Source organism: Musca domestica, unplaced genomic scaffold, assembly GCF_030504385.1.
Source record: "Musca domestica strain aabys unplaced genomic scaffold, Musca_domestica.polishedcontigs.V.1.1 1, whole genome shotgun sequence".
Lineage (NCBI taxonomy): Eukaryota > Metazoa > Arthropoda > Insecta > Diptera > Muscidae > Musca > Musca domestica.
The window spans coordinates 20,960,890-20,987,939 of record NW_026712114.1 but is presented as its reverse complement, the minus strand read 5'-3'; the positions used below and the strand labels follow the sequence as shown (position 1 = coordinate 20,987,939).

Here is a 27,050-nt window from a genome sequence, read left to right as displayed (position 1 = left end):
GAGTTCGTTATGGAAACTACTCACAATGCCTGTAAATTTTCTATGCAGTCCCAGGTCTTCGTATAGGCGCCTCTCCAAATTCGCTATTTTGATGATTTCAAATACAATATTGACCGAAATTGTTTGAAATTTCGTATTAGAAATTCCCAAAAGGTACTACAGCCTGTGACAGAAAATTGTCTATGCAGGGGCTGGATTCTTGTTCTATGATAGTATATATATAGTATAGTATAGTATACTATAGTATAGTATAGTATAGTATAGTATAGTATAGTAAAGAAATGTATAGTATATATGATTTTGTAATTTGAGAAAATGGGAAAAATCCCAACATTTTTTAAAAATCCAAAAAGATCCCCTTGGCGACTCTTTTGAGGTTTAAAACTATGTACTTGAATAATCCATGTATTGTTATCAGCAATATAGTTGAAGACACATTGTAGCTAAGATATAAGAATTTCAAAAAATATTAATCTGAAAATTAACCAGTAAAGAAAGTCTTAAAGTCGGGCGGGGCCGACTTTATGATACCCTACACCACTTTGCTGCTGCGCATAACAATTAAAAGGTTTTATGCGAGAATTCAATCGTACACGCTATGATTATAATTATAATTTAAAGTTCAAAGTACTAAATATGCCGAAGCATTTGTATTTTTTAAATTCGGACTTGTATTGACCATTTGGTGCTCAATTAATTTGAAATCGGATAAAAATATATATGGGAGCTATATCCAAATCGGAAACGATCTCGATAAAATTTGGCAAAGATATTTCTGAGCTGTATTTGAAATATTTCCCCAAATATTGTTGTTACAGAGTGTATGTTACGGCTGTGGGTAACAAATACAACAGATCGGATGAACAGTATATATGGGAGCTATAGCTTTATCTGAACCGTTCTTCACCAAATTTGGCATACTAGCTTCTAGACTCAATTCGGTCGTATGTGCCAAATTCCATATTAGACGTTTGGTGCACAATAAAAGATAAATCGGACGAAGTTTAATATGGGAGCTATATTCAAATCTGAACCGATCTCGATAAAATTCAGCAAATGTATTTCTGAGCTGTATTTGATATATTTCCCCAAATATGGTTGTTACAGAGTGCATATTACGGCTGCGGAGGACAAAAATAACAAGTCAGATGAACAATATATATGGGAGTTATAGCTATATCTGAACCGATTTCGATCAAATTTGGCATACTTATTTTCAACTCCAATCTGATTGTACGAAGATATATATGGGAGCTATATCTAAATTTTGACCGATTATCTCCGATTTCAATAGGGTTCGTCCTTGGGCCAAACAAATGATTTGTGCAAAATTTTATCTGGATAGGGCAATAAATGCGAACTGCACTTTGTTTACAAAAATACATGGACAGACCGACGGACATGCATAAATCGACTCAGAATGTGATTCTATGCAGATCATCAAAAGGAACTCTGGGTCTATCTCGTTTCCTTTTGCCTGTTACAAACAAATGCACAAAGACATAATACCCTGGCCACTTTGTGGTGTAGGGTATAAAAAAATGGGAAAAGAGCTTGCCCCTACATTTCGGATATTAAGCTAAGTAAAGTTTCATATTCTCCGGAATTTTTTCCTGTAATTATTTTTTGTGCTGCACAGTATTATTTAAATCTTGAAGTCTATTTCTTCGCCTCCATAAAACCTCCCCCTAAAATCTTCTCAAAATCTACTCCGCAACATTTGGCTAATCCCAGTAAATCTCTAATGCCACTAGCTAAGTGCGTTACAGGCAAGTTGGCATTGACACCGACACGAAAATGTAGAGAAAGGAAACCCCATTTAACTGTTAGTGGATGATGACCATGGATGTCGCCGTCATCGTAAAGTACATTTTGAGCAGTTGTTGAAAGTAGATTCAAGTGTCCATTCTTAGATTTGGAAAAGGCAGTTATATTTATGTGCTCTCGCCACTTGGCGGAAATGTGGAACAATTGGATTCGTTTATGGTAGACAATGGTATACATGCACGCATACATGAAGCAAAAACACACACACACGCACATAGACAACGAACCCATAAAATGTAATATCCAGTGAAGTGTGTCAACTTCATTTTGCAATAAAAGCAAAACTACCCGCGGGAGAAATGCCAAGCAAGGGAGAAACTATGACAGCGGAACGCACCATTGCGTAATGTAACATAACCAATGAAATGTAGTTATTGACATTACATTGGCGTTTTTTCATTTCACTGCTTGCATTTATGTGAATTTCCATGTTAACGTCATTGTTAGTCGGAGACATGATGACCATTTCCATGTGATTTTTTGCTATTCTATTGAATGGAAGCTTTTTTCTTTCAATGGCTCCATGCAGCTGCGATGGATTTTTTCAATTAAAGGGCAAAAAATCTGCAAGAATTTTGTTCACTTAACAAAAAAACTTAAATCCAGAGAAAACTGTTCAAAAGAGAGAGTTTGAATGGCGGTATCGACCACCTGTGTCAAGAATGAAAATAAAAATGAAATCTGTCTGCCAAGTCAATCTATTTTTCTTTCTTCTAGCTATGAAAGAAATACAGATTACGAGGCAATCAGCTGCAAGGACAATGCTGTGTCTTTTTTGAGTAACAAGGACAAATATAACGTTTTCAAAAATTTAAAAAGTAAAAAAAGCAGCTAAGTTCGTCCGATCTGAATTTTTAATACCCTCTACCATTTTGAAGAAACTTGAAAATTTTCAATAAAAAATGCGTAGAAAAATACCTCACAAATGAAAACCCTTACATAAGGGCCATACGAAGACGCAATCCTTCTCCGGCGAAAAATGTAGGTATATCTGTAAGCACCGTTATATGGGGACTATATGATGATCTGGACCTGTCACAGGCTGTAGTACTCATTAGGACCTTTAAATACGAAATTTGAAACAATTCCGATGAAAAATGTCGCAAAAAGTATCAAAACACCGAATATAGTGAATACCGTTTTATGCGGACTATACGAAGACCTGGACCTCTATATGCAATTTTCTGTCATAGGCTGTAGTATCCATTAGGAACTTCAAATACGAAATTTGATAAAAATCAAGCGAATAATGTCGCTAATATCAACAAAATACCGAATGAATGGAGGTATTGTTATATGGGGGCTATACGAAGACCTGGACCTCTATATGCCATTTTCTATCATAGGCTGTAGTACCCTTTTAGAATTTCAAAAACGAAATGTTATACCTATCCTGTTAATATTGTCGCTAAAATCATCAAAATGCCGAATATAGGGAGGTACCGTTTTTCAGCGCTATACGAAGACCTGAACCTGCATAGGCAATTTTCTGTCATAGACTGTGGTACCCAATAAAACCCATTCCGATGAAAAAGTCACCAAAAATTATCAAGATACAGAATATCGGAAGGTACCGTTATATGGGGACTATACGATGACCCGGACCTGAATATACAATTGTCAGTTATAGGCTCTAGTATCTGTTAGAAACTTCAAGTACGAAATTGTATACAAATCTGGTGAAAAATGTCGCAAAAATATACCGAATATAGAGAGGTACCTTTATACGAAGACCTGGATCTGCATATCCAATTTTCTATCATAGCTTGTAGTACTCACTATGATCTTCAAAATCAAAATTTCATGCAAATTTGGTGAAAACTGCCCCCTAGAATTATCAAAATTTAATAGGGTGGTACAGTGATATGGGGCCTTTTATAAAACTTAGACCTACAGGGTGAGATAAAAAAAAACTGCAACCAACTTCAGACTAATGTCATTTCTAAGCCATTCGTCCGACAGCTGTTAAAATTATTCCAGTGACAGCTCATTATATAGTTTACAAGCGTGCAAAAGTAGCCCCGTGAGAATTTTCCAGAAAAATAGTTATTCCTGATGGAATTCAAGCGGGATAGTCTGATTTCTTTATACTTGGCTGCAGAACCACAAATGGCTACCGTTAGAGCACTCCAGCATTTAAATGGATAAATCTTTTGTGTCTCGTACCATCGCTCGTTACCGAATACTGGTAGCGTAGCCCGACGTCAAGGAAGTGGACGGAAGAAGACGACGACATCAGCAGAAATGCTTCGAAAAGTAAAGAAGCGACTGGATCGAAACCCGCGTCGCAGTGGCCGAAAAATGGCTCGTGAGCTGAACATATCGCAATATTCCATTCGGCAAATATTGAAAAATGAGCTCGGGTCATTAAGCCATTGAAATTCCAAAAGTGCAAGAGCTTACACAGCAGCGGAAAGAAAATAGACTCAAAAGAGCTAAAAAGTTGCTTCGCTTGATCGAAAGTTGTGAACTGCCGAATTTGGTTTTCTCCGATGAGAAAACATTCGTTGTCCAGCAGTTTGTAAACAAACAAAATGATCGTGTTTACTTGCCAAAGAGGTCAGCTGAAAATGTACACCTACGGTTGGCCACCAGATGGTGTGGACGGCCATAACAGCCGATGGTCGCCCTCTGTTCGTATTAATCGACCGTGGGATCAGAATAAATGCCGAATATTGTCCAAACTATTCTGGAGGGTGTATTAAAGCCTTGGGCACGTAAACATTTTGGCCGCAGATCCTAGACGTTCCAACAGGACTCAGAACTATTGCACTCTGCACGCGTCTACCAAGAATAGTTACAAAATTAGGTTCCGCGCTTCATTTCCAGCGCACAATGAACACCAAAATCTCCGGATACCAATCCGTTGGACTATCGTGTCTGGAATATTTTGGAAAGCAAGGTTGGCACTAAAAAATACCAAAGTGTCGATCACCTCAAGCAAGCGCTTCGCCGGAAATGGGCTAAAATACCGCAGAGCAACATTTGGGCAGCGTGTGACGGTTTCCTTGGCCGTTGAAGGCAATTATTCGTGCCAAAGACGACCAACTAGAACAAATCTAAACTTATTCTAAAATTTGATGACACTTAAAAATACCGAACGTAGCTGTTACATTAGGGTCTATACGACGACATGCACCTGCATAAGAAACTTTTGTCATAAGCCATTATGATATTCAAGTGCGGAACTTAAAAAAGAATCTGTGAATAATGAAATAATATCATCAAATACCGAATATCGGGAGGTGCCGTTATATGGGGGCTATGCCAAAACGTGGACCTGCAAAGACAATTTTCAGTCTTAGGCTGTAGCATCCATTTCGAACTTCAAATACCAAATTTTAAAAAATTCCGATGAATATTATGGGGGCTATACCAAAACGTGGACCTACATTGCCCATTTTCAATTCCAAAAGTCCTGCAGACATAATATACATTTGAGTAAAATTTTATCAATCTACTTCAATTCCCTCGGAAGCTAGAGTGATTTCCACAGACGGACAGGCGAGAATATATAAACATTGTGGGGTCTGAAATGTATATTTCGAGGTGTTACAAACGGAATTACAAACTTAATATACCCTCCATACTATGGTGGAGGGTATAAAAATGTAAAAATTATGGCGTTTTTTATCTCACCCGTATATTGAGTTCCATACAAGCATGTTTCTAACATTCTTACATATACTTCCAATTTAAAGCAAATTCGGGTTAAAATGTGACTACATCACCAAAAAACAAGTAAAATAGTATCAGTCGGTTTTGCCGACAGATGTATACCCCCAGCCTTGATTTATGAACGTGGCAGATTTGGACTATATCGGCTACTTCTTGTACTTTATATGAGATAGGTGCACATTTTCGGAAATATGCGTCAGGTAACAGATATAGCGGACCGAAGTATTCCATTTTCATACTTCATCTAATACAGATAAAATATATTGTTATGTGCAAAATTTGAAGGGAATTAAACATTCGTATCCAATTTTATGCGAAATCATAAATCCCGACAAATTACATATTCATATCAGAATACTGGTTAAGAGAAACATTTAGATATAGCAAGTTGTTAAGAATCACCGACTTGTTTCGCAAGTTATGACAATTATAAGTTGGTAGATCTTGTGTTGATGAAAATATTGAGAAGCTCCAAGTCTGAATAGAATCGGATGTTAATTTTGCGTTTTATGAGCTTAGTGGATACTCAAAATTTTGATCCTTTGTGGGGGAGGTACCAGAAGGAGTGGACCAATATATCCCATCTTCACACCAGATCTTGAGTTAGTAGAAATAATGGGACGTGTGTAATATGAAGAGAACCGGATGTTTATTTCGGATTCTTTCCTCGTTTTGATTATTCAAAACTGTCATCCTTTGTGTGGGAGGTACCAGAACGAATGGTCTGATTTCTGCCATCTTTATAAAAGATCTTGCGTTTATAAAAATATTGAGTCGTGCTAATTCTGAATGGAATCGGATGTTAATTTAGTGTTTTAAGAGCGTGATGGATATTCAAAATTTCGACCTTTTGTGGGGGAGGTACTTGATAGAGTGAACCGATATTATCCATTTTTGCACCTGATCTAGAACTGACGTAAATATCAGGATTTGCAAAGTTGGAACAAAATCGGATTATAGAATCTTTTTCTGTGCAGAAAATATATACTTTTTTGAAAATCTCTATCATTTGTTTGGGAGATACCAGAAGGAGTGGACCGATATATTCCATCTTAACACCAGACCTTGGGTTACATTAAATATTGGGATGTGTGAAATTTGAATATAATCGGAATCTTACATCAATTGTATGAGAGTTTTAATTATTAAAAATATTGACCCTTTGTGGGGGAGGTACCAGAAGGAGTGGACCGATCTTGTCCATTTTCACACTTGACCTAGTACTGACGCAAATATTAAGATTTGCAAAGTTTGAGCAAAATCGGATTATCGTCTCTCTTTCTGTGCAAAAAAAATATTTTTTTTTCAAATTTCGACCATTTGTGGGGGAGGTACCAGAAGGAATGGACCGATATATTCCATCTTAACATCAGACCTTGGGTTAACATAAATATTGGCGTGTTTGAAATTTGAAGACAATCGGACTCTTATATTACATTTTATAAGAGATGTAATTATTCAAAATTTTGACCATTTGTGGGGGAGGTACTTGATGGAGTGGACCGATATTGTCCATTTTCACACTTGACCTAGCACTGACGCAAATATTAAGATTTGCAAAGTTGGAGCAAAATCGGATTACCGTTTCTCTTTCTGTACAAAAACTAAATTTTTTGAAAATTTCGAACTTTTGTGGGGGAGGTACGAGAAGGAGTGGACCGATATTGCCCATCTCCGAACTCGATCTAAGTTTGACAAAAATATTACGTTGTAGCCAATTTGGACCAAATCGGATACTCCCTTCGAGAGTTATCGTGCGCACCAGCCAGCCAGACAGACAGACAGACGGACGGACGGACGGACGGACGGACGGACATCGCTAGATCGACTCCAAATGTTCTGAAACGGATTTGGTCCAAAGAGACCTAGGGTCTAAAACCGTTATTTCGACTAGGCACGTTTTGGCCGTATCAAATGATATATACCCTCTGTAGCCATATGGCTGAGGGTATAAAAAACCTTAAATCTCTCGGTAAAGTTATATGGGGACTATACAAAAACATGGACCTGTATAGCCCACTTTCAATACTAAAAGTCATGCAGACCTAACACACATTTTACACACATTTATATTTCGAGGTGTTTCAAACGGAATGACAACCTCAATATTCGCTCCCTTCTATGGTTGAGGGTATAAAAACTAAGGAATAAAATTCCCCTCAACACTTTTCATATTTCCTCTCAAGATTTCACATTTGTCATCAGCTTTCCCAACACATCTCCGTAAATTGTAAATATCCCATATTGTCTCAGCTGTATACTACTGCAGGCAAAGGAAAATATAAGAAAAGAAAATAACAAGAATTTGTAATATATTCTGTTTTTGTTTTGATTATTCCTTTGCATTGTTCGAATACCTCATCGGCAGTGTCAACAGCATATCATATCTGCATATCAAAGTTATCAATCCAGTTGGTGTTATTTTTACATGCCTCTTCCTCTGATGTTTCTCATTTCCCCTTTCCTTTTTTGTTTTTTGCATTTTCTAGGGTCATCACAAATTACTTTGTCGTGTCGTTGGCCATGGCGGATATGCTGGTTGCCCTCTGTGCCATGACATTTAATGCGTCTGTGGAGCTGTCCGGTGGCAAATGGATGTTCGGTCCGTTCATGTGTAATGTTTACAACAGTCTGGATGTTTACTTTTCGACAGCCAGTATTTTGCATTTGTGTTGCATCTCGGTGGACAGGTGAGTTGTTGGTGTTGTCATTTATTTATTTTTTCTCTGTTGTTTTCTTTCTCTCTTTTGGATATAAAGCAACAGGCTTTTGCTTACTTTTAACTGTAAATATAAATATTGAGGCAAAAAAGATACACACATACATGGGGTTGGATACAGATTCAAATTTACAATGGCATTTGGTTAACAGAAGCTGCTGGATGAGTGGAATAAAAAGTTAAAAATCATATAAAGTCAAAGGGTTGTAAATGATGGGAATTGGTTCTCTGAGGAGTGGTGGTAAATCTGAAAGGAGATAATCGCTTGGTGGCTAACGTGGTGGTCATAATTCCATTGTAGCCTCAGTTGGTTTGTTGAATATCGCTCTCCCATATTTGAGTCTCGTGTACGTCAATGTTGATTCTGTAATATAAAAGGTGTCCCAACTAAAACGCAGTGTTTATACCCTCCACCACAAAGTGGTCAGGGTATTATGTCTTTATGCATTTGTTTGTAACAGGCAAAAGGAAACGAGATAGACCCATAGTTCCTTTTGATGATCTGCATAGAATCACTTTCTGAGTTGATTTATGCATGTCAGTCCGTCAGTCCATGTATTCTTGTGAACAAAATGCAGGTCGCATTTATTATCCGATTGAGATGAAATTTTCCAAACAACATTTGTTTGGCCCAAGGACGAACCCTATTGAAATTGGAGATAATCGGTAAAATTTTTTTCGTCCGATTTGCCTTTTATTGTGCACCAAACGTGTAATATCAGTCCGAATAGTTTGGAATTTTGCACGTACGATCAGATTGCACCTGAAAATAAGTATGCCAAATTTGATCGGTTCAGATATAGCTATAGCTCCCATATATATTGTTCATCCGATTTATTATTTTTGTCCTCCGCAGCCGTAATATACACTCTGTAACAACAATATTTGGGGAAATATATCAAATACAGCTCAGAAATACATTTGCTACATTGCATTTATCGAGATCGGTTCAGATTTGGATATAGCTCCCATATATAACTTCGTCCGATTTACCTTTGATTGTGCACCAAACGTCTAATATTTGCCCAAACGGGATTGAATTTGGCACTTACAACCGAATTGAGTCTAGAAGCTAATATGTCAAATTTGGGGGAGGGTCGGTTCAAATATAGCTATAGGTCCCATATATACTGTTCATCTGATCTGTTGTATTTGTTACCCACAGCCGTAATATGCACTCCGTAACAACGATATTCAGGGAAATATATCAAATACAGCTCAGAAATATCTTTGCCAAATTTTATCGAGATCGGTTCAGATTTGGATATAGCTCCCATATATAACTTCGTCCGATTTACCTTTTATTGTGCACCAAACGTCTAATATTTTTTTAAATGGGATGGAATTTGGCACTTACGACCGAATTGAGTCTAGAAGCTAGTATGTCAAATTTGGTGAAGATCGGTTCAGATATAGCTATAGCTATTGTTACCCACAGCCGTAATATGCACTCCGTAACAACGATATTCAGGGAAATATATCAAATACAGCTCAGAAATATCTTTGCCAAATTTTATCGAGATCGGTTCAGATTTGGATAAAGCTCCCATATATATCTTTATCCGATTTCAAATTAATTGTGCACCAAATGGGCAATACAATTCCGAATTTAAAAGATACAAATGCTTCGGCATATTTAGACCTTAGAACTTTAAATTAATTATAATCATAGCGTGTATGATTGAATTCTCCCATGAAATTTTTTAATTGTTATTTGGAGCTCAACTAAATTAGCAGAGTGGTGTAGGGTATCATAAAATCGGCCCGCCCGACTTTAGGACTTTCTTTACTGGTTAAATCTATTTTAATAAAAGAGTAACGTATTTGACTGACTTAACGATTATCAACGACCAGACGAAACAGCTGAAGCTGGAAATTCGAAAATTTGGGATGAGGGTCCCTCTTGGTCAGCTACGGTTGGGTTTTTGGAAATTCATACTAGAACGGTACGCGAAGTTCTAAAAATTACTAAATATGGTAATAAATATGGTACTAAATCCGGTACTCTTTGTATTTGGCGAACCAGTAAAGCTAGAATTCTTAAATTTGGAATTAGGGTTACTGATTGAATATAGAAGTTCGAACTATGCGTGTACTAAACATACTAAAATATACTAGACTTAGTACCATTTCGTGAAGGGTTAGAGGTAAAAACTTCTAATATAGAATGGAAATCAAGGTTGAGGAGCTGGGTAGATATATGAAGGTAGTTTTGAAAGTGTGTACTCATGTATACGAAAAGTAATAAACGGTACTAAATTTGGTACTATTCCAAGTTGGAAGAACGGATAGAGCTGGTATCCTGAAATTTGAAATTAACATTACTAGCGGAGTGTAGTATTGGTATATGAGGTAGTTTTCGAAATTTGTACTTAGGGGAATTATTGCATATTTTAAAATGGCCATAACGCCTTAAACATTGAGTTTTCGGCATTTTTAGCTATTATTTGTGATCCCTTTTTAAAGCGTGAATTATTGGATATGTTAAAATGATCATAACTCCTTAAATATTGAGTTTTCGGCGTTTTTAGCTATTATTTGTGATCACTTTTTTAGGGGGAATTATCACATATTTTAAAATGGCCATAACTCCTTAAATATTGAATTTTCGGCGTTTTAAGCTATTATTTCTGATCCCTTTTTAAGGATGAATTATTGGTTATTTTAAAATGGCCATAACTCCTTAAATATTGAGTTTTCGGCGTTTTTAGCTATTATTTGTGATCACTTTTTTAGGGGGAATTATTGGATATTTTAAAATGACCATAACTCCTTAAATATTGAGTTTTTGGCGTTTTTTTTTTTCGATTTGGATAAACCGAAAGAGCTGGAATTCAAAAATTTGGAAATAAGATTTCTATTGCATAGTATGACCGAGCTATGTAGGTAGTTTTGGAAACTCGTACATATGTGTTCTAAATGGTACTTAAATTGGCACAATTTAAATTTTGAAGAACGGGTAGAATTAGAATACTGAGTTGGAATGTAGAGTTGTATGATGTAGGTAGTTATGAAAATTTGTCCTTATGAGATAAAAAAAAACTCCAACTTCAGACTGCTGTCATTTCTAAGCCACTCGTCCGACAGCTGTTAAAATTATTCCAGTAACAGCTCATTATATTGTTTACAAGCATACAAAAGTATTTTGGTGAGAATTTTTCAGAAAAAAAAGTTATGCTTGATGGGATTCAAGCGCGATAGTGTGATTCTTTATATTTGGCTGGAATACCACAAGTGGCTATCGTTAGAGCACTCCAGCATTTAAATGTGAATAAATCTTTTGTGTCTCGTACCATCGCTCGTTACGCTCGTGATACTGGTAGCGTAGGCGACGTCAAGGAAATGGACGAAAAAAAAACAGCAACATCAGCAGAAATGGTTCGAAATGTAAAGAAGCGACTTGATCGAAAACCGCAACGCAATATTCCATCCGACAAATATTGAAAAATGCGCTCAGGGTAAAAGTGCAAGAACATACACCGCAACAGAAAGAAAATAGACTCAAAAGAGCTAAAGAGTTGCTTCGCTTGGCCGAAAGTGGTTAACTGCCGAATTTGGTTTTCTCCGATGAGAAAACATTCATTGTCCAGCAGTTTGTAAACAAGCAAAATGATCGTGCTTACTTGCCAAAGAGGTCAGCTGAAAATGTGCACCTTTGGTTGGCCACCAGAACTCAAGCAACTTAACAGCCAATGGTCGCTCTCCGCTCGTATTGATCGACCGTGGCATCAGAATAAATGCCGAATATTATCGCGAAAATATTCTGGACCGTGTATTAAAGCCTTTGGCAGGGAAACATTTTGGGCGCAAACCCTGGACATTCCAACAGGACTCAGCACCATCGCAATCAACACACGCCACCCAAGAATTGTTACAAAATGAGGTTCCTCGGCTTGAAATGAAATTTCAAGCGCACAATGACCACCAAATTTCTCCGGTTACCAATCCGTTGAACTATGGTGTCTGGAGTATTTTGGAAAGCAAGGTTGATACTAAAATACCCCAACTTTCACTTTAAGCAAGTGCTTCGTTGGGAATGGGCCAAAATACCGCAGAGCAACATTCGGGCAGCTTGTGACGGTTTCATTGGCCGTTTGAAGGCCATAATTCATGCCAAAGGGGACCAATTCGAACAAATCTAAACTTATTCTAAAATTTGATGCTATCTCCGACATTTTTGCCGTAATTCAATTAAATTTAAAAAGAAAAATGTAAAAATTATGGCGTTTGACTTTGTTGCAGTTTTTTTTTATCTCACCCTATATATCTGCAAACCCTTTCTGGTACCTCACCCACAAAGGGCCACAATTTTGGAATACTTTGGTCCAATATATCTAGACCTCAGGCTCATTTCTACATTTCCAACAAATTATCACTTATCTCATATAAAATGAAGGAAGTAACCAATATAGTCCAAACCTGGCACGCTGCAATATTTATGTCATATTTATTTAGGTCCTATACGAAATGGACAATATTGGCCCATTCATTCGGAACCAAATCCATAGAGGGCCTACAATTTGAATAATCATAGCAAAAGTCGACATATATTTAAATAATCGAACATTCGCTGAGGGCATACATCTATCGGCAAAACCGACTGATACTTTTAAAATTGTTTTTGGTAAATTTTGAAAATTCCCCAACTGTAGTAGTGTAAACCCATTTGACAAAAAATTGAAATTGACTATCTTCATTATGTCACTTGAAATCCCTGCGTTTCATTTGTCACATCCCCTGACATATTCAAAGCCATGATGCTGCTGCTACTACTACTGCGGATGATGATGGTGATGATGATGTATCCATTAAACAATTTCCATTTTAAAGTGCAAAAGATTGACCGTCAGGCATAGCTACAAAACGGTAGAGATTTTGAGGACGACCCTTTTTTTAAATGATAACGGTCCATATTCTGCAGAGATTTAAGGGGGATTTGTTGCTCTTTTTTTGTCAGTATGTTATACACATTCAAAGCATAACATAGACAAGGATCTAGGATAATAAAGTTGTTGGTTTTGACTCTGGAATGTTGCCATGTTAATTTATACCTGGCAACGTCAACCTTTATCCTCAACGAAAAAAGGGGTTTTTTTTTTTTGGGGGGGGGGGGGGGATAAATATTGTCTTAGTAGTTGCTAGTTGATATGTTGAGAGTTTATTTTTCTGGATGGTGATTTAATGTGGGGTCATATATGACCGCCATTGGATTAAATTTTCGTGAGAATTGTTGATACTTTGAAAATAATAAATCTGGATATTATGCAAGGATTTCAAGCAAAAGGATGTCCCTTTTTGACTTAAGTTCTTTGTTGGCTAGAGATTGAGGGTCTTTTCATTAAAGAGGGATAACGATTTATGAGAGAAAAAAAAAACAATGACTTAAAATGGTTACTTAATGGCTTTAATTTGCCTACTTATTTGTGTCCCTAAATGTGAGGTGGAACCCTAACCTACAGGGCGAGAGAAAAAAACTGCAACAAAGTAAAACGCCATAATTTTTAAATTTTTTTTAATTTTATTGAATGAAAGCAAAAAATATTGCAAATACCATCAAATTTTAGAATAAGTTTAGATTTGTTCGAATTGGTCACCTTTGGCACGAATTATAGCCTTCAACCGGCCAATGAAACCACACACGCTGCCCGAATGATACTCTGCGATATTTTGGCCCATTCCCGGTGAAGCGCCTGCTTGAGGTGATCGACACTTTGAATTTTTTTTGTGCCAACCTTGCTTTCCAAAACACTCCACACACAATCGTCCAACGGATTGGTATCCGGAGATTTTGGTGGTCATTGTGCACTAGAAATGAAGCGAAGAACCTCATTTTGTAAATATTTTTGGGTGGCGTGTGCTGATTGCGATAGTGGTGAGTCCTGTTGGAATGTCTAAGATCTGCGGCCAAATGTTTGCGTGCCCAAGGCTTTAGTACACCCTCCAGAATATTTTCCCGATAATATTCGGCAATTATTCTGAAGCCATGAGGAACCTCATTTTGTAACCATTCTTAGGTGGCACGTTCTGAGTGCGATGGTGCTGAGTCCTGTTGGAATGTCTAAGATCTGCGGCCAAATGTTTGTGTGCCCAAAGCTTAAATACATCCTCCAGAATATATTCGCCATCATATTCGGAATTTATACTGATGCCACGGTCGATTAATACGAGCGGAGAGCCACCATCGGCTGTTATGGCGGCCCACACCATCACCATGGTCGTTGCTTGAGTTCTGGTGGCCAACCGAAGGTATACATTTTCAGCTGACCTCTTTGGCCAGTAAACACGACCATTTTGCTTGTTTACAAACTGCTGGACCACGAATTTTTTCTCATCGGAGAAAACCAAGTTCGACAGTTCACCACTTTTGGCCAAGCGAAGCAACTCTTTAGAGTCTATTTTCTTTCTGTTGCGGTGTAAACCTTGGCACTTTTTTTGCTTTACCTCGAGCTCATTTTTCAATATTTGCCGAATGGAATATTGCGATATATTCAGCTCACGATTCTTTTTTCGGCCACTGTGACGCGGATTCCGATCAAGTCGCTTCTTTACTTTTCGAACCATTTCTGCTGATGTTGCTGTTTTCTTCCCTCCACCTGCTTGACGTCGGGCTACGCCACCAGTATCACGATAATGAGCAGTGCTACGAGACATGAAAGATTTATTCACATTTAAATGCTGGAGTGCTCTAACCATAGCCACTTGTTGTTTTCCAGCCAATTGTAAAGAAATCACACTATCACGATTGAATTCAATCACGAATAATTTTTTTCTGGAAAATTCTCACCAAAATACTTTTGTACGCTTGTAAACAATATAATGAGCTGTCACTGGAATAATTTTAACAGCTGTCGGACAAGTGGCTTAGAAATGACAGCAGTCTGAAGTTGGTAACATTTTTTTCATCTAACTCTGTATTTGTGCCCCTAAATGTGGGAGATGAAATATATTTAAACTATATCCAGTATTCTTATTTTTTGTTGGCTAATAAATTTCATTAAAAAGCATTTATTTTATAATATTTTATCCTTAACAATTAATTAATCACATTGAAATTTCAATTAAATTATTCCATAACAATTTATCAATTAATAAATTACTTTTTCTCTGGCCACTCAGCAATTCCCATGGAACGGCTGTCATTTGTTGCCAGTTCCCAGTTCCCGATTTCATAACAAATCATTACCAATGCAATTGTTCAAAATCATTTCACTTTCGTTGGTGAGCGATAATAATTTTTCATTTCGATATTTTTATTATTTGTTAATACTCCTCTTCGGAAAAGGAAGTTTTGAAATAACTTCTGGGGAAAAATGCCAGCCAGCCCGCCCGCCAACATTAAATAAATGGTGTTGTTGTTTTTGTTGTCTTCACACAAATATTAATTTCTCTTAGCCACAATGATATTGCCGTCGATAAGAATGTGGTAAAAGTGTAAAGGAAGTCCTACCGAAAACCAAAGGAACGTTAAAGCGCGCTCACGCACCACACACACACACTCTTAGTTGCCCACCAACATCATTATGCACTTAAATTAAAATACTTTTTGGCAAAAATGTAATGATTAATGGTTCCCTTAAGGCAAACCAAGAATACTCATACAGCCATTCACACACACAACCCCGCCTCATTGTGTCATATATACACACACCCACACAATTACACAAATATTGTGATAAGAAAGAAATCCCGGGCCAAGAAGTAAAAGGAATTTAGGTTTTACTTCTGTAAGGAACTCTGTGTCCTCATTAAGACTTCCAAAGGAGATTAAACTTAAACATCACACACACATGGGTAATATTAATTATGAAAAAAACTTATTTCTTTATCCTACCTCCAGTAGTTGAGAGGGGTGATATAAATTAGTGAAAGGAAAAGTTTGGATGACATAAAGGTGAAATCCACCTTTAATGAAGATTCTGTCGCCATGAAAAAATTAAAAAAAAATGGCAAAAATCTTTGACATAAGAAACTAGTTGCATTATAGCAAATTACTAATAATTGGAAAACTAGTTTCGGTTGGAAAATGTAGTTAAGGACTTTGAAATATCTAAAATCTAGCAATTCCGTTACGTAGGCAATAAGTCGAAAACATGTACGAATCTATATTAATGAGAGATTAAGTAATTTGACTGACTAATTGATGAGCGTCCAGGTGAAATGGACGTAGTTACACTCTTAACATGAAATTAACTATTTTTGCAGAGGGGTGGAATATGCCGCAAATTTTTGAAATTCATATGTTAAGGAAATGAAAAGCACTTAAAGGTGGATTTTTCGAAATTTCTACTTTAACGGTACAGAAAATAATAAACAAGACGGTAACTTTTAATTTTTTTTTGACCCGATGTGCCAGATTTGGCCTTCACTTTTAATTAGATATGTTTAGATTTTAGAAATTGCTAAAATGTGTGTGAGGTACCAGATATAGTCAACTGAATTATACCATTTTCGTACTTCATCTATTACATTTTGCCCATTCATTAAAAAAGTATTGGTATGGGCAAAATTTAATAAACAAGAAAAAAAGTATCAGTCGGCTTTGCCGACAGATGTATACCCTCGGCCAATGTTCGATTTTTTAAAAATAGTTTGACTTCTGTTATAATTATTCAAACTTTTGACCCATTATGGAGTGGGTTTTGAAAGAATGGGTCAATATTGTCCATTTCGTATGGGACCTAAATTAATATGATATAAATTATGCGACGTGCCAGGTTTGGACTATTTATATGAGATATATGAGATATGTCATAATTTTTAAAAAATGTTAAAATGTGCGTGAGGTACTAGATATAGTCGACCGAAGTATTCCACTACCATATTTCATCTAATACAGATAAAAATATTGTTATTACACCGCCTTAATACCAGTTCTTAGGTTCATAAAAGTATTAGGATGTGTGAAATTTGAAGACAATCAGACTCTTACATCATATTATCTAAGAGTTATAAATATACAAAATGTTTACTCTTCTGGTGCCTCCCACACAAAAGCTCGGAATTTTAAAAAAATATATTTTCAGCACAGAAAGAGAAAGGATAATCCGATTTTGCTCCAACTTTGCAAATCTTAATATTTGCATCAGTGCAATATCGGTCCGCTCTATCGAGTACCTCCCACACAAGGCATCAAAATTTTGAATAATTACAACTGAAAATATATTTTTGAAAATTTCGAACTTTTGTGGGGGAGGTAACATAAATATAGGGATGTGTGAAATTTCGGACTCTTGCATTACATTTTATAGAGTTGTAATTATTCGAAATGTGAACCCTGTGTGGGGGAGGTACTTGATAGAGTGGACCGATATTGTTCATAGTATAAATAGTATTGATAATAGTGACGCTTTGTGGGTCAGATACCAGAAAGAGTACACAGATTTATAGCATTTTCGCAACAGATCTTGTGTTTTCAACATGTACATGTATGTAGGGGAGGTACCGGAAGAATTAGTCCAATCTCGACAATCTTTATAACAGATCTTATGTTAATAGAAATATTAAGATTGGTCAAGACCTTAATGGAATCGTATATTAATTTAGTTTTTTATGACCTTCACGGATATTCAAAATCTTGAACCTTTGAAGGAGTCGACCGATATATCCAATCTTTCTACCAGATGTTGGGTTAATACAAATATTGTGGTGTGTGAAATATGAAGAGAGCCGGATATTTATTTCGATTTTTATAATCGTTTTGATTAGTCAAAACGTTGACCCTTGTGGGGGAGCTACCATCTTTATAACAGATCGCGTGTTGATGGAAATATTGAGATATACCAGGTCTGAATGAAATCGGATGTTAATTTCGCATTTTATGAACTTCACGGATATTCAAAATTTTGACCCTTCGTGGAGGAGGTACCACAACGAGCGGACCGATGTAACCCATCTTCACACCAGACCATGGGTTAATAAAAATATTGTGATGTGTGAAACTTAAAGACAATCGAACTCTTATGCCATGTTTACGTTAGAACTTTTTGTAGGGTTAACCTACTTTGAGAGGATTTATTTGAAGTAAAAGTAATGGATGTGACAATTTAAATCCAAATCCAGTGGGTTAACCCTCATATATATAAACGTACGTTTACCCTTTGTGTGAAGGTACTTGATGGAGAGTGGACCGATATTGTTCATTTTAGCACCTGACCTAGCACAAATATTAGAATTTGTGGATTATCAATTCTTTTTCTGTGCAGTAAAATATTTTTTTTTTGAAAAATTTGACCTTTTGTGGGTCGATTATAATATTACAATGTACCAAGTTGGTTTTGAAATAATTAATCAGAAAGTGTTACATGGTACTTTATTGGGTGAAGGGATAGGGCTGCAAATCCCGAAATTTTATATTGATGACGTTTTTGGTATCTGGTGTTTAGATTTGGTGTTGGATTCGGAAATGTGTACTTTAATTGTTCGACAACTACTAAATGCTAGTAATTGTGGATCATTGTTGGTGTCTATGAGTTAGAGATGTAGATTTTTTTGGATATGCGTTTTAAATGTTAATGTTCCGAAAAATAAAATTTTGAATTATTTTTAAAACGAAAAGTACCAATAATACAAAGTGGTCATAGATTGATCAGTTAGAGCCATGTATACGAAAAAGTACCTGTGGATTAAGATAGCTTCCAGTTAACAGTTAAAGCCTATTATTAAGTCCAATTATAGTTCACATCCTACACATAGTCTACTTGAACTTCAGTTCGTCTGTATAGTCTTCCTGTCCTTCGTCTCGTCCATATTGCTTTCAGCTCCCCTGGCCTTCAACAAACTTTTATGGACTTCCTGGCCTTCAGCTTGGATATATACATTCCTTGGCCTCCAGCTCCCATTTATAGACTCCGTGGTCTTCAACTCGCCTATATAGACTTCCTCTTGACAATTTTGAGAGAAAAATTTTGAAATGTGGTTATATGGGAGCTTTATCAAAACGTGGACCTGCACAGATAATTTTCTGTCATAGGCTGTGGTATCCATTACAAACTTCAAATACCAAATTTGAAATAATTCCGGTGAATAATGTCGCTAAACTCATCAAAATACCGAAAATAGGGAGGTACCGTTATATGGGGGCTATATGAAGGCGTGGACCTGCACGGACAATTTTCTACCATAGGCTGTAGTGTCCATCAAACGAACTTCAAATACCAAATTTGAAACAATTCCGGCGAATAATGTGTCTTAAATCACCAAAATAGCGAAAATAGTGATTTCAACAGACGGACAAAGGGACGAACATCGCTAAGTCGACATTAAATCTTATGCTGACCAAGAATATATATACTTTGTAAAGTAAAAAATTTATATTTCGAGGAGTAACAAACGGAATGACAAACTTAATATACCCTCCATACTATGGTGGAGGGTTTAAAAAAGGTAACCGTTACCCACTATAATGTGAACTTTAACATTAAACGTACAACAACAACTATAAAACCGACATCAACTTTAAAACCACAACAACATTTTGTGTGACACCAAATGACGTTTTTAATATCCAGTTCATCTGTTCATGTATGCTACTCCCTCTCTCAATCACTCTCTTTATATCTCTCTCTCCCTCTCATCAACACAGATACTATGCCATTGTCCGGCCACTGGAATATCCATTGAATATGACACACAAAACGGTTTGTTTTATGCTGGCCAACGTTTGGATACTGCCTGCCCTCATATCGTTTACGCCAATATTTTTGGGTTGGTACACAACGGCCGAACATTTAGAGGAAATTTCCCAAAATCCCGATCAATGTTCCTTTGTGGTGAACAAGGCGTATGCCCTCATCTCCAGTTCGGTTAGTTTTTGGATACCGGGCATTGTGATGTTGGTTATGTATTTTCGAATATACAAGTGAGTAGAATTGGATGAGAAACTATGAAAAAAAGAAACTATGAAATTGTTTGTGTTGTGGTTGTGTTTTTGTTTTGCAGAGAAGCGGTCAGACAACGGAAGGCCTTAAGTCGCACCAGTTCCAATATTTTGCTGAATAGTGTACACATGGGCCACACCCAGCAGCCCACCAATCTGAACTATTTGCATCCCAGTGAATGTGAATTAACCCTAACGAGAGAAGAGACTCATAGTGCCATAAGTCATTTTGAGGTGAGTTAGCAAACGGTTAAATTTGAATTTAACACTGTGGAACAGAAATTTCAGAGCAATCGTCGATTTTTTCAAAATTTGAAAAATCTAAGATTTTTCAAAAAATAAAAAAAAATAAATAAATAAATGAAAATAAAAAAAATAATTAAATAAAATAAAATATCGAAAATTTTTAAATACAGGGTGAGATAAAAACTGCAACAAAGTCAAACGCCATAATTTTTACATTTTTTTTTAAATTTTATTGAATGACAAAAAATGTCGGAAAAATATTCAAATTTGAAAATAAGTTTAGATTTGTTCGAATTGGTCACCTTTGGCACGAATTAACGGGCAATGAAACATCACATCACGTCACACGATGCCCGAATGTTTCTCTACGGTATTTTGGCCTATTCTCGGCGAAGCGCTTGCTTGAGGTGATCGATACTTTGGTATTTTTTAGTCCCAACCTTGCTTCCCAAAATACTGCAGACACAATAGTCCAACGGATTGGTATCCGGTGATTTTGGTGGCCATTGTGCGCTGGAAATGAAACAAGAAACCTCACTTGGCGCATGCGGAGTTCGATGGTGCTGAGTCCTATTGGAATGTCCTAGGTCTGCGGCCAAAAATTTTGCGTACCCAAGGCTTTAATATTTTCGCGATAATATTCGGCATTTATTCTGAAGCCACGGTCAATTAATACGAGCGGAGAGCGACCATCGGCTGTTATGGCGACCCACATTTTGTAACCATTCTTGGGTGGCGCGTGCCGAGTGCAATGGTGCTGAGTCCTGTTGGAATGTCCAAGGTCTGCGGCCAAAATTTTTGCGTGCCATTATGGGCATTTATTCTGAAGCCACGGTCAATTAATACTAGCGGAGAGCAACCATGGGCTATTATGGCGGCCTACATTTTGTAACCATTATTGGGTGACGCCTGCTGAATGCGATGGTGCTGAGTCCTATTGGAATGTCCTAGGTCTGCGGCCAAAATGTTTGTGTGCCCTAGGCTTTAATACACCCTCCAGAATATTTTCGCGATAATATTCGGCATTTAATCCGATGCCACCTTCGATTAATACGAGCGGAGGGCGACCATCGGCTGTTATGGCGGCCCACACCATCACCATGGCCGGCACTTGAGTTCTGGTGGCCAACCGAAGGTGCACCTTATTCAGCTGACCTCTTTGGCAAGTCAACACGATCATTTTGTTTGTTTACAAACTGCTGGACAACGAATGTTTTCTCTTCGGAGAAAACCAAATTCGGCAGTTCACCACTTTCGGCCAAACGAAGCAGCTCTCTTGCTCTTTAGAGTCTATTTTCTTTCTGTTGCGGCGTAAGTTTTTGCACTTTTTGGAATTTCAATGGCTTTACCCCGAGCTCATTTGTCTATATTTGCCGAATGGAATATTGCGATATGTTCAGCTCAAGAGCCATTTTTCGGCCACTGCGACACAGGTTTCGACCAAGTCGCTTCTTTACTTTTTGAACCATTTCTGCTGATGTTGCTGTTTTCTTCCGTCCACTTCCTTGAAGTCGGGCTACTCTACCAGTATCACGGTAACGAGCGATGGTGCGAGACACAAACGATTTATGCACATTTAAATGCTGGAGTGCTCTAACCATAGCCACTTGTTGTTTTCCAGCCAAATATAAAGAAATCACACAATCACGCTTGAATTACATCACGAATAACTTTTTTCCTGGAAAATTCCCACCAAAATGCCTTTGTACCGAATGAGCTTTCACTGGAATAATTTTTACTGCTGTCGGACGAGTGGCTTAGAAATGACAGCAGTCTGAATTTGGTTGCAATTTTTTCATCTCACTCTTTTTTTAAAAACCCTAGACTCTTTTTTTTTCGAAAAAATAGTCGAATATCTCCGTCATTTTTACGAATTTGGAGGAAATACTTGTCGCAACTTGAAACAAAATTCTTCTGAAGGTTTCAATATTTCACTCCTCTTCTATATTCATATAGGTTCTTCAATTTTTGTGTTCCACAGTGTAATATTTTCTCAAAGAATTGATAATAATCTAAGGATGTGGCTTCCAGGAGAAGACAAAATATGGACATCCTTCTCCTTTTTTTTTTTTTTGATAGCCACAATGTCAAAGAGTCCATCAATATTTCCCTTTTGACCTGGCAACATGATAAGCATATTAAACCTGTTTTTTCTGCTCTACATTTTTCTCATCAACACACACACACGCCACTCCATATCTTTACAGGAGATACCACAAACCGATGACGATGACAAGGATGAATGCGATGAGTTACGGGTGCCCTCACCACCACCCAGACGTCTCAGCCGTAGTAGTATTGATTTACGTGATCTCGAACAGGAACGTTATGAAAAGGTGACCCACACCGACAGCGCCCCCTCCATGATAGCATTGCACTATGCCGCCACCACGGGCAATAATGCAACGCAACAACAACAGCAGCAGCAATTACAAGTGCCCTGCGCCAATAAGGATCTCATCAATTATAATCCGCAAATTTGGCAGGATATGAAAAATGATTCTCCATTACAGCAAAGCATTGCCATACCCATACCCAGGGTGAATGGCAACGGCAAGCAATTTACAAATGCCTCAGCCTCCAGCCGGGAATCGCTCAAGAGGCAGGATTCAAATTTCTACAGAAACTCTGGTTGTGATTCCGATCAATACCACAGCATATTTGGTGGTAGTGGGGGTAGCAGTGGCGGTGAGTATGGCGTTGGTCGTGGTGGTATCCTCAACTCAGATGACAGCGAGAGCAACGATTATTTAATAAAATTAAAACAAACTGCCGCTCCAGCAACCCTCATACCTCTATCCGAGGATAATAAAGAGCTTAAACGTCTCATCGAAGATAATTATTTGTATTATAAACGGCAAGCGGGTCAGCTGCAAAAAGCCAGTGATAACCAACAGCAGCAACAACAACAACAAAACAAAGAATCCTTTTCAGGCAATAAATACCCAGCCCTGAGTGAGACTGATTTTATACGCATGAAAAATGGTGAAAATCGCCAGCGCAGCCAAGCAGGATCGTCGGCCACAAAGAAATCCTTTGCCGCCAGTGACTCAGAGTTCCTCAAAAACTATGGAGATTTGAAAGGCAAGAAGACGGCCAAACATTTGGATTCCCTCAAGGAGGGCTCCGTCAACTCCACACCCAAAGAGGAAAGCAGCAAGGGCTTCAACTTGAAATCTCTGCTGGCCAAGACCAAACGTTCCAGTACCGAATGTTTTTCGCTGGAAAAGAAACGACATCAAGCCAATTCGGAAGAAATCAAGCCAAGTCGTTCTCAGCTTTTCAAAAGGTCCCGCAATCGTAAACTCTCTCACAGCTACAACGGGGGGCTGCTTAAGGAACGGAAACATGACATGCGTTCCCGGCAACACAGTGACACAGATTCGGATGTTTATTTGCCCAGGCTGTTTGGTGATAGCATTGATTCCACCAGTCGCTACAATACCCCTGATATTCTACTCGATATCAATGTTCTCAATGAGCATTCCGAGCAAATGGACGAAAGTCAACCCAAGCAGGAGGGGGCAAATGATAGTCCACCCAGCAGACATGCCACCCATTTCCAATTGATCGACTTGGGCGCCAACACCGTACAAGAAGTGGGACCCGATGATTTGTCTTTTCTCAAAGACATTACCTCCAACGACTCGCCGTTACTACCCTCCACCCCACCACCCTCCTTGTCCCCTTCTTCTCTCATGGATGCCTCCATACCGGAAGCCCTAAAGTCCGACACTAACTCCACCATACCCGAGAAATCCCAGAGTTCTCAAAAATCCAGTTCCGAGTTGGTAGAGCTTTTTCGTTCTCTGAGTTTTCCCTCCACCGAACAATCGTTTCACAAAGAATCACCGGAAAAATCCCAAAAATCCACTGATGCCAGTCACACACTGCGCAAGGAGTCGATAAAGCAGCGCATGAGCACGCTAAGTGATCAGATTTTGGTGAACAAGAACAGCAGTAACTTCCTGATGTCACCGCCCATAACACCGAACTTCAATTCGGCCATTAACTTACCCGTTAGCCGCAGTCCCAATACCTTGGGCCACTCACCTTTCTCGGCCACACCCAGTCTGGGCGGCAATAGCATAAATGTCTATTTCCTATCGCCACCACCCACCGCCACGGCCCAACCCGCATTTCCTGCACTTACCAGCTCGCCATCGGCAACAAATCACAATTTCATTGTGAGCGATACCTCAACGGTGTCCTTGGATGTCTTTACCACACTGGCCAATAACCCCACCCCAACGCAACAGCAACAGCAGCATCAACAACAACTCGAACCTCCCTCACACGGCCACGTACAACCAACGAATCTCTCACCCAAACCGGAAATTATTTTAGATTCCACACTGTCGCCCACCACAATGCAGCGTTCTGCCAATGGTGGCAATGGTCTGAGCGGCAGTGGCGGTTCTTTAACAGGAGAGGAGAAAGACTTAGCATCACCTTTGTATCAACGTCCTGACAGCGAACCGGAAACAACACTCACGACTACCTCTGTTAGTGGTGGTGGACGCAAACGTAGCTCTCTACTGACCGGATACGAAGGCATCCAAACGGTACGCAAACGTCAGGCCTCTGTGGTCACCTACGATGTGAATGTCATCAATTTTTCGCAGGACAACAGCGACAGTCGGAGTTATATACCGATGGGTCGTGTCTCGACTAGTTCGGCAAGTGAGTAGAAAAAAATTAACTTTTTAAGCTTATATGTTATTGTTGTTGCATTTTATTTTTATAATAATTGGGATATTTTGCAAACAATTAAAGAGGTGATAAACGATTTTTAGTTTATGTGGTTCTGAAAATACTAACAAGGAAAATGAAACGAAAAAAACAAGGAAAGTCAAGGTAAGAAACGCTTTAAAGACAAGGTCTCTTCAGAAGAGAGAGAGAGAGAGGCAGAAGATCTCTGATTAAATGGTAGACCAGTGAGCTAAGTGTCATGTGGAGAAGGAACAGGCGTGTGAGTATGTATGTAGGATCAGCGCAAGCAGAATTCATAGCTCTAGAAGGTAATTTGAGGAGATTGGGGCTGGTCAATAAGTACGATCTATAGGGTACAGTATTTATGGCATGGTTGATCTTAGAATCAATGCGACATATAGGCATTACATACTAGTCCCTTAACAGTGACCTTGGGTGGGCAGAAAACGTACAACTTTTCATTCGCTTTAGAACATCTCTTGCTGAAAAATGAGATGAGATTCCGGTCTTGCATCGGTTAAGAGTTCCGTGCAATGGTATTTGGTATTTTTGTCTTTGTTTTGTAGACTGGATCAATCAATTAATTTCAATTTCCGGATATTGGTATTTAGTACTTTCGATTACAGAACTTCGATCTGCAAATTCGTAGTCGATTTATTTGTGATTGTGGCATCCGATGGCCAACTTGGGATTTTTTTATTTTTATACCCTCAGCCATATGGCTACGGAAAGTATACATCATACCATCACTTCGCAATATTGATGTTAGAAACTAAGTCTCTTTAGACGAAATTCGTTGTAAGACATTTGGAGTTGTTCTGGTCATATATGTCTTTCCATCAAATGACTGTATAACTTTCCAAGGTAGTATTCGATTTCATCAAAATTTGATAAATCGTACCATTCCTATCAAACTTACATCGATTTCGCGATAGACGAAAATCGGCCCACACCTTTTGGTACCTCTTAAATGTCAAGTTTCAGATGATTTGGTGGGAAATTGTGGCAGAAACATTCAAAATACCGAAAATCGGCAGGTACCAATTAGTAGACCTGAATCGAACATTTTTTGCAAGGAGAGAACAGACCTACTGAAACCAACAATTGTCAATTTTTCAGCTAATTTGGTTGGAAATTGTGGCAAAAATTCTCGAATAACGGAAAATCTGGAGGGGGCTATGGGACTATACCTAAACGAGAACCAACATATCATTTTCAACACCAAACAACCTGCATATAACATAAACTTTTATGCTAAATTTTGAAGCTCTAGAATAAATAATGTGGACTCTATTATGATTTCATCAGACGGGAAGACGTTTAGAGGGACGGACATCGCTAAATCGACGTAGAATTTTATGCTGATCAAATATATATACTTTGTGGGGTCTAAAATTTAAATTTCGAGGTGTTACAAACGGAATGACAATCTTCATATACCCTACATAATATGGTGGATTGTATAAAAAGCAAGCAAGCAAGCGTTCAAACTTTGTAGATTCTAATATTTGGTCAGCCTTAGGTGAGATTAGACAAGTAAAAAAGCTGTAAGTTCGGCCGAGCCGAACTTTGGTACAAATTTGGCAATTTTCAAAAAAAATTAAATCCGTTAAAAATTCTGTTAAAATCATTAAAATACCGAATGTAGCCATATATGAGGGTCTATATGATGACGTGGACCTGCATAGACAACTTTTGTCATAAGCTATTACAATATTCAAATGCGAAACTTGAAAAAAAAAATTATAATTTAGCTAAAATCATCAAAATACCAAATACCATGGGGGTTATAAAACGTGGAACTGCACAGACAAATTTCTGGCATAGGCTGTAGTATCCATTACAAACTTCAAATAAAAAAAATTGAAATAATCCGGTAATTAATGTCGCTAAAATCATCAAAATACTGAATATCGGGGGTACCGTTATATGGGGGCTATACGAAGACGTTGACCTGTTCGGACAATTTTCTGTCATAGGCTGTAGTATTCA

General features: G+C 37.9%; 1 protein-coding gene across 1 annotated transcript in view; it reads left to right on the top strand.

Annotated features, from left to right (window-relative positions):
• Positions 1-27,050, top strand: part of LOC131803250 (octopamine receptor beta-3R-like) — a 122,584-nt gene that overhangs the window by 64,081 nt on the left and 31,453 nt on the right. The window contains exons 3-6 of the mRNA XM_059124347.1: positions 7,995-8,195; positions 19,806-20,081; positions 20,162-20,333; positions 22,553-25,028. Of these exons, the coding sequence (XP_058980330.1) occupies positions 7,995-8,195; positions 19,806-20,081; positions 20,162-20,333; positions 22,553-25,028 (3,125 nt within the window). The remainder of the gene's footprint in view (positions 1-7,994; positions 8,196-19,805; positions 20,082-20,161; positions 20,334-22,552; positions 25,029-27,050) is intronic.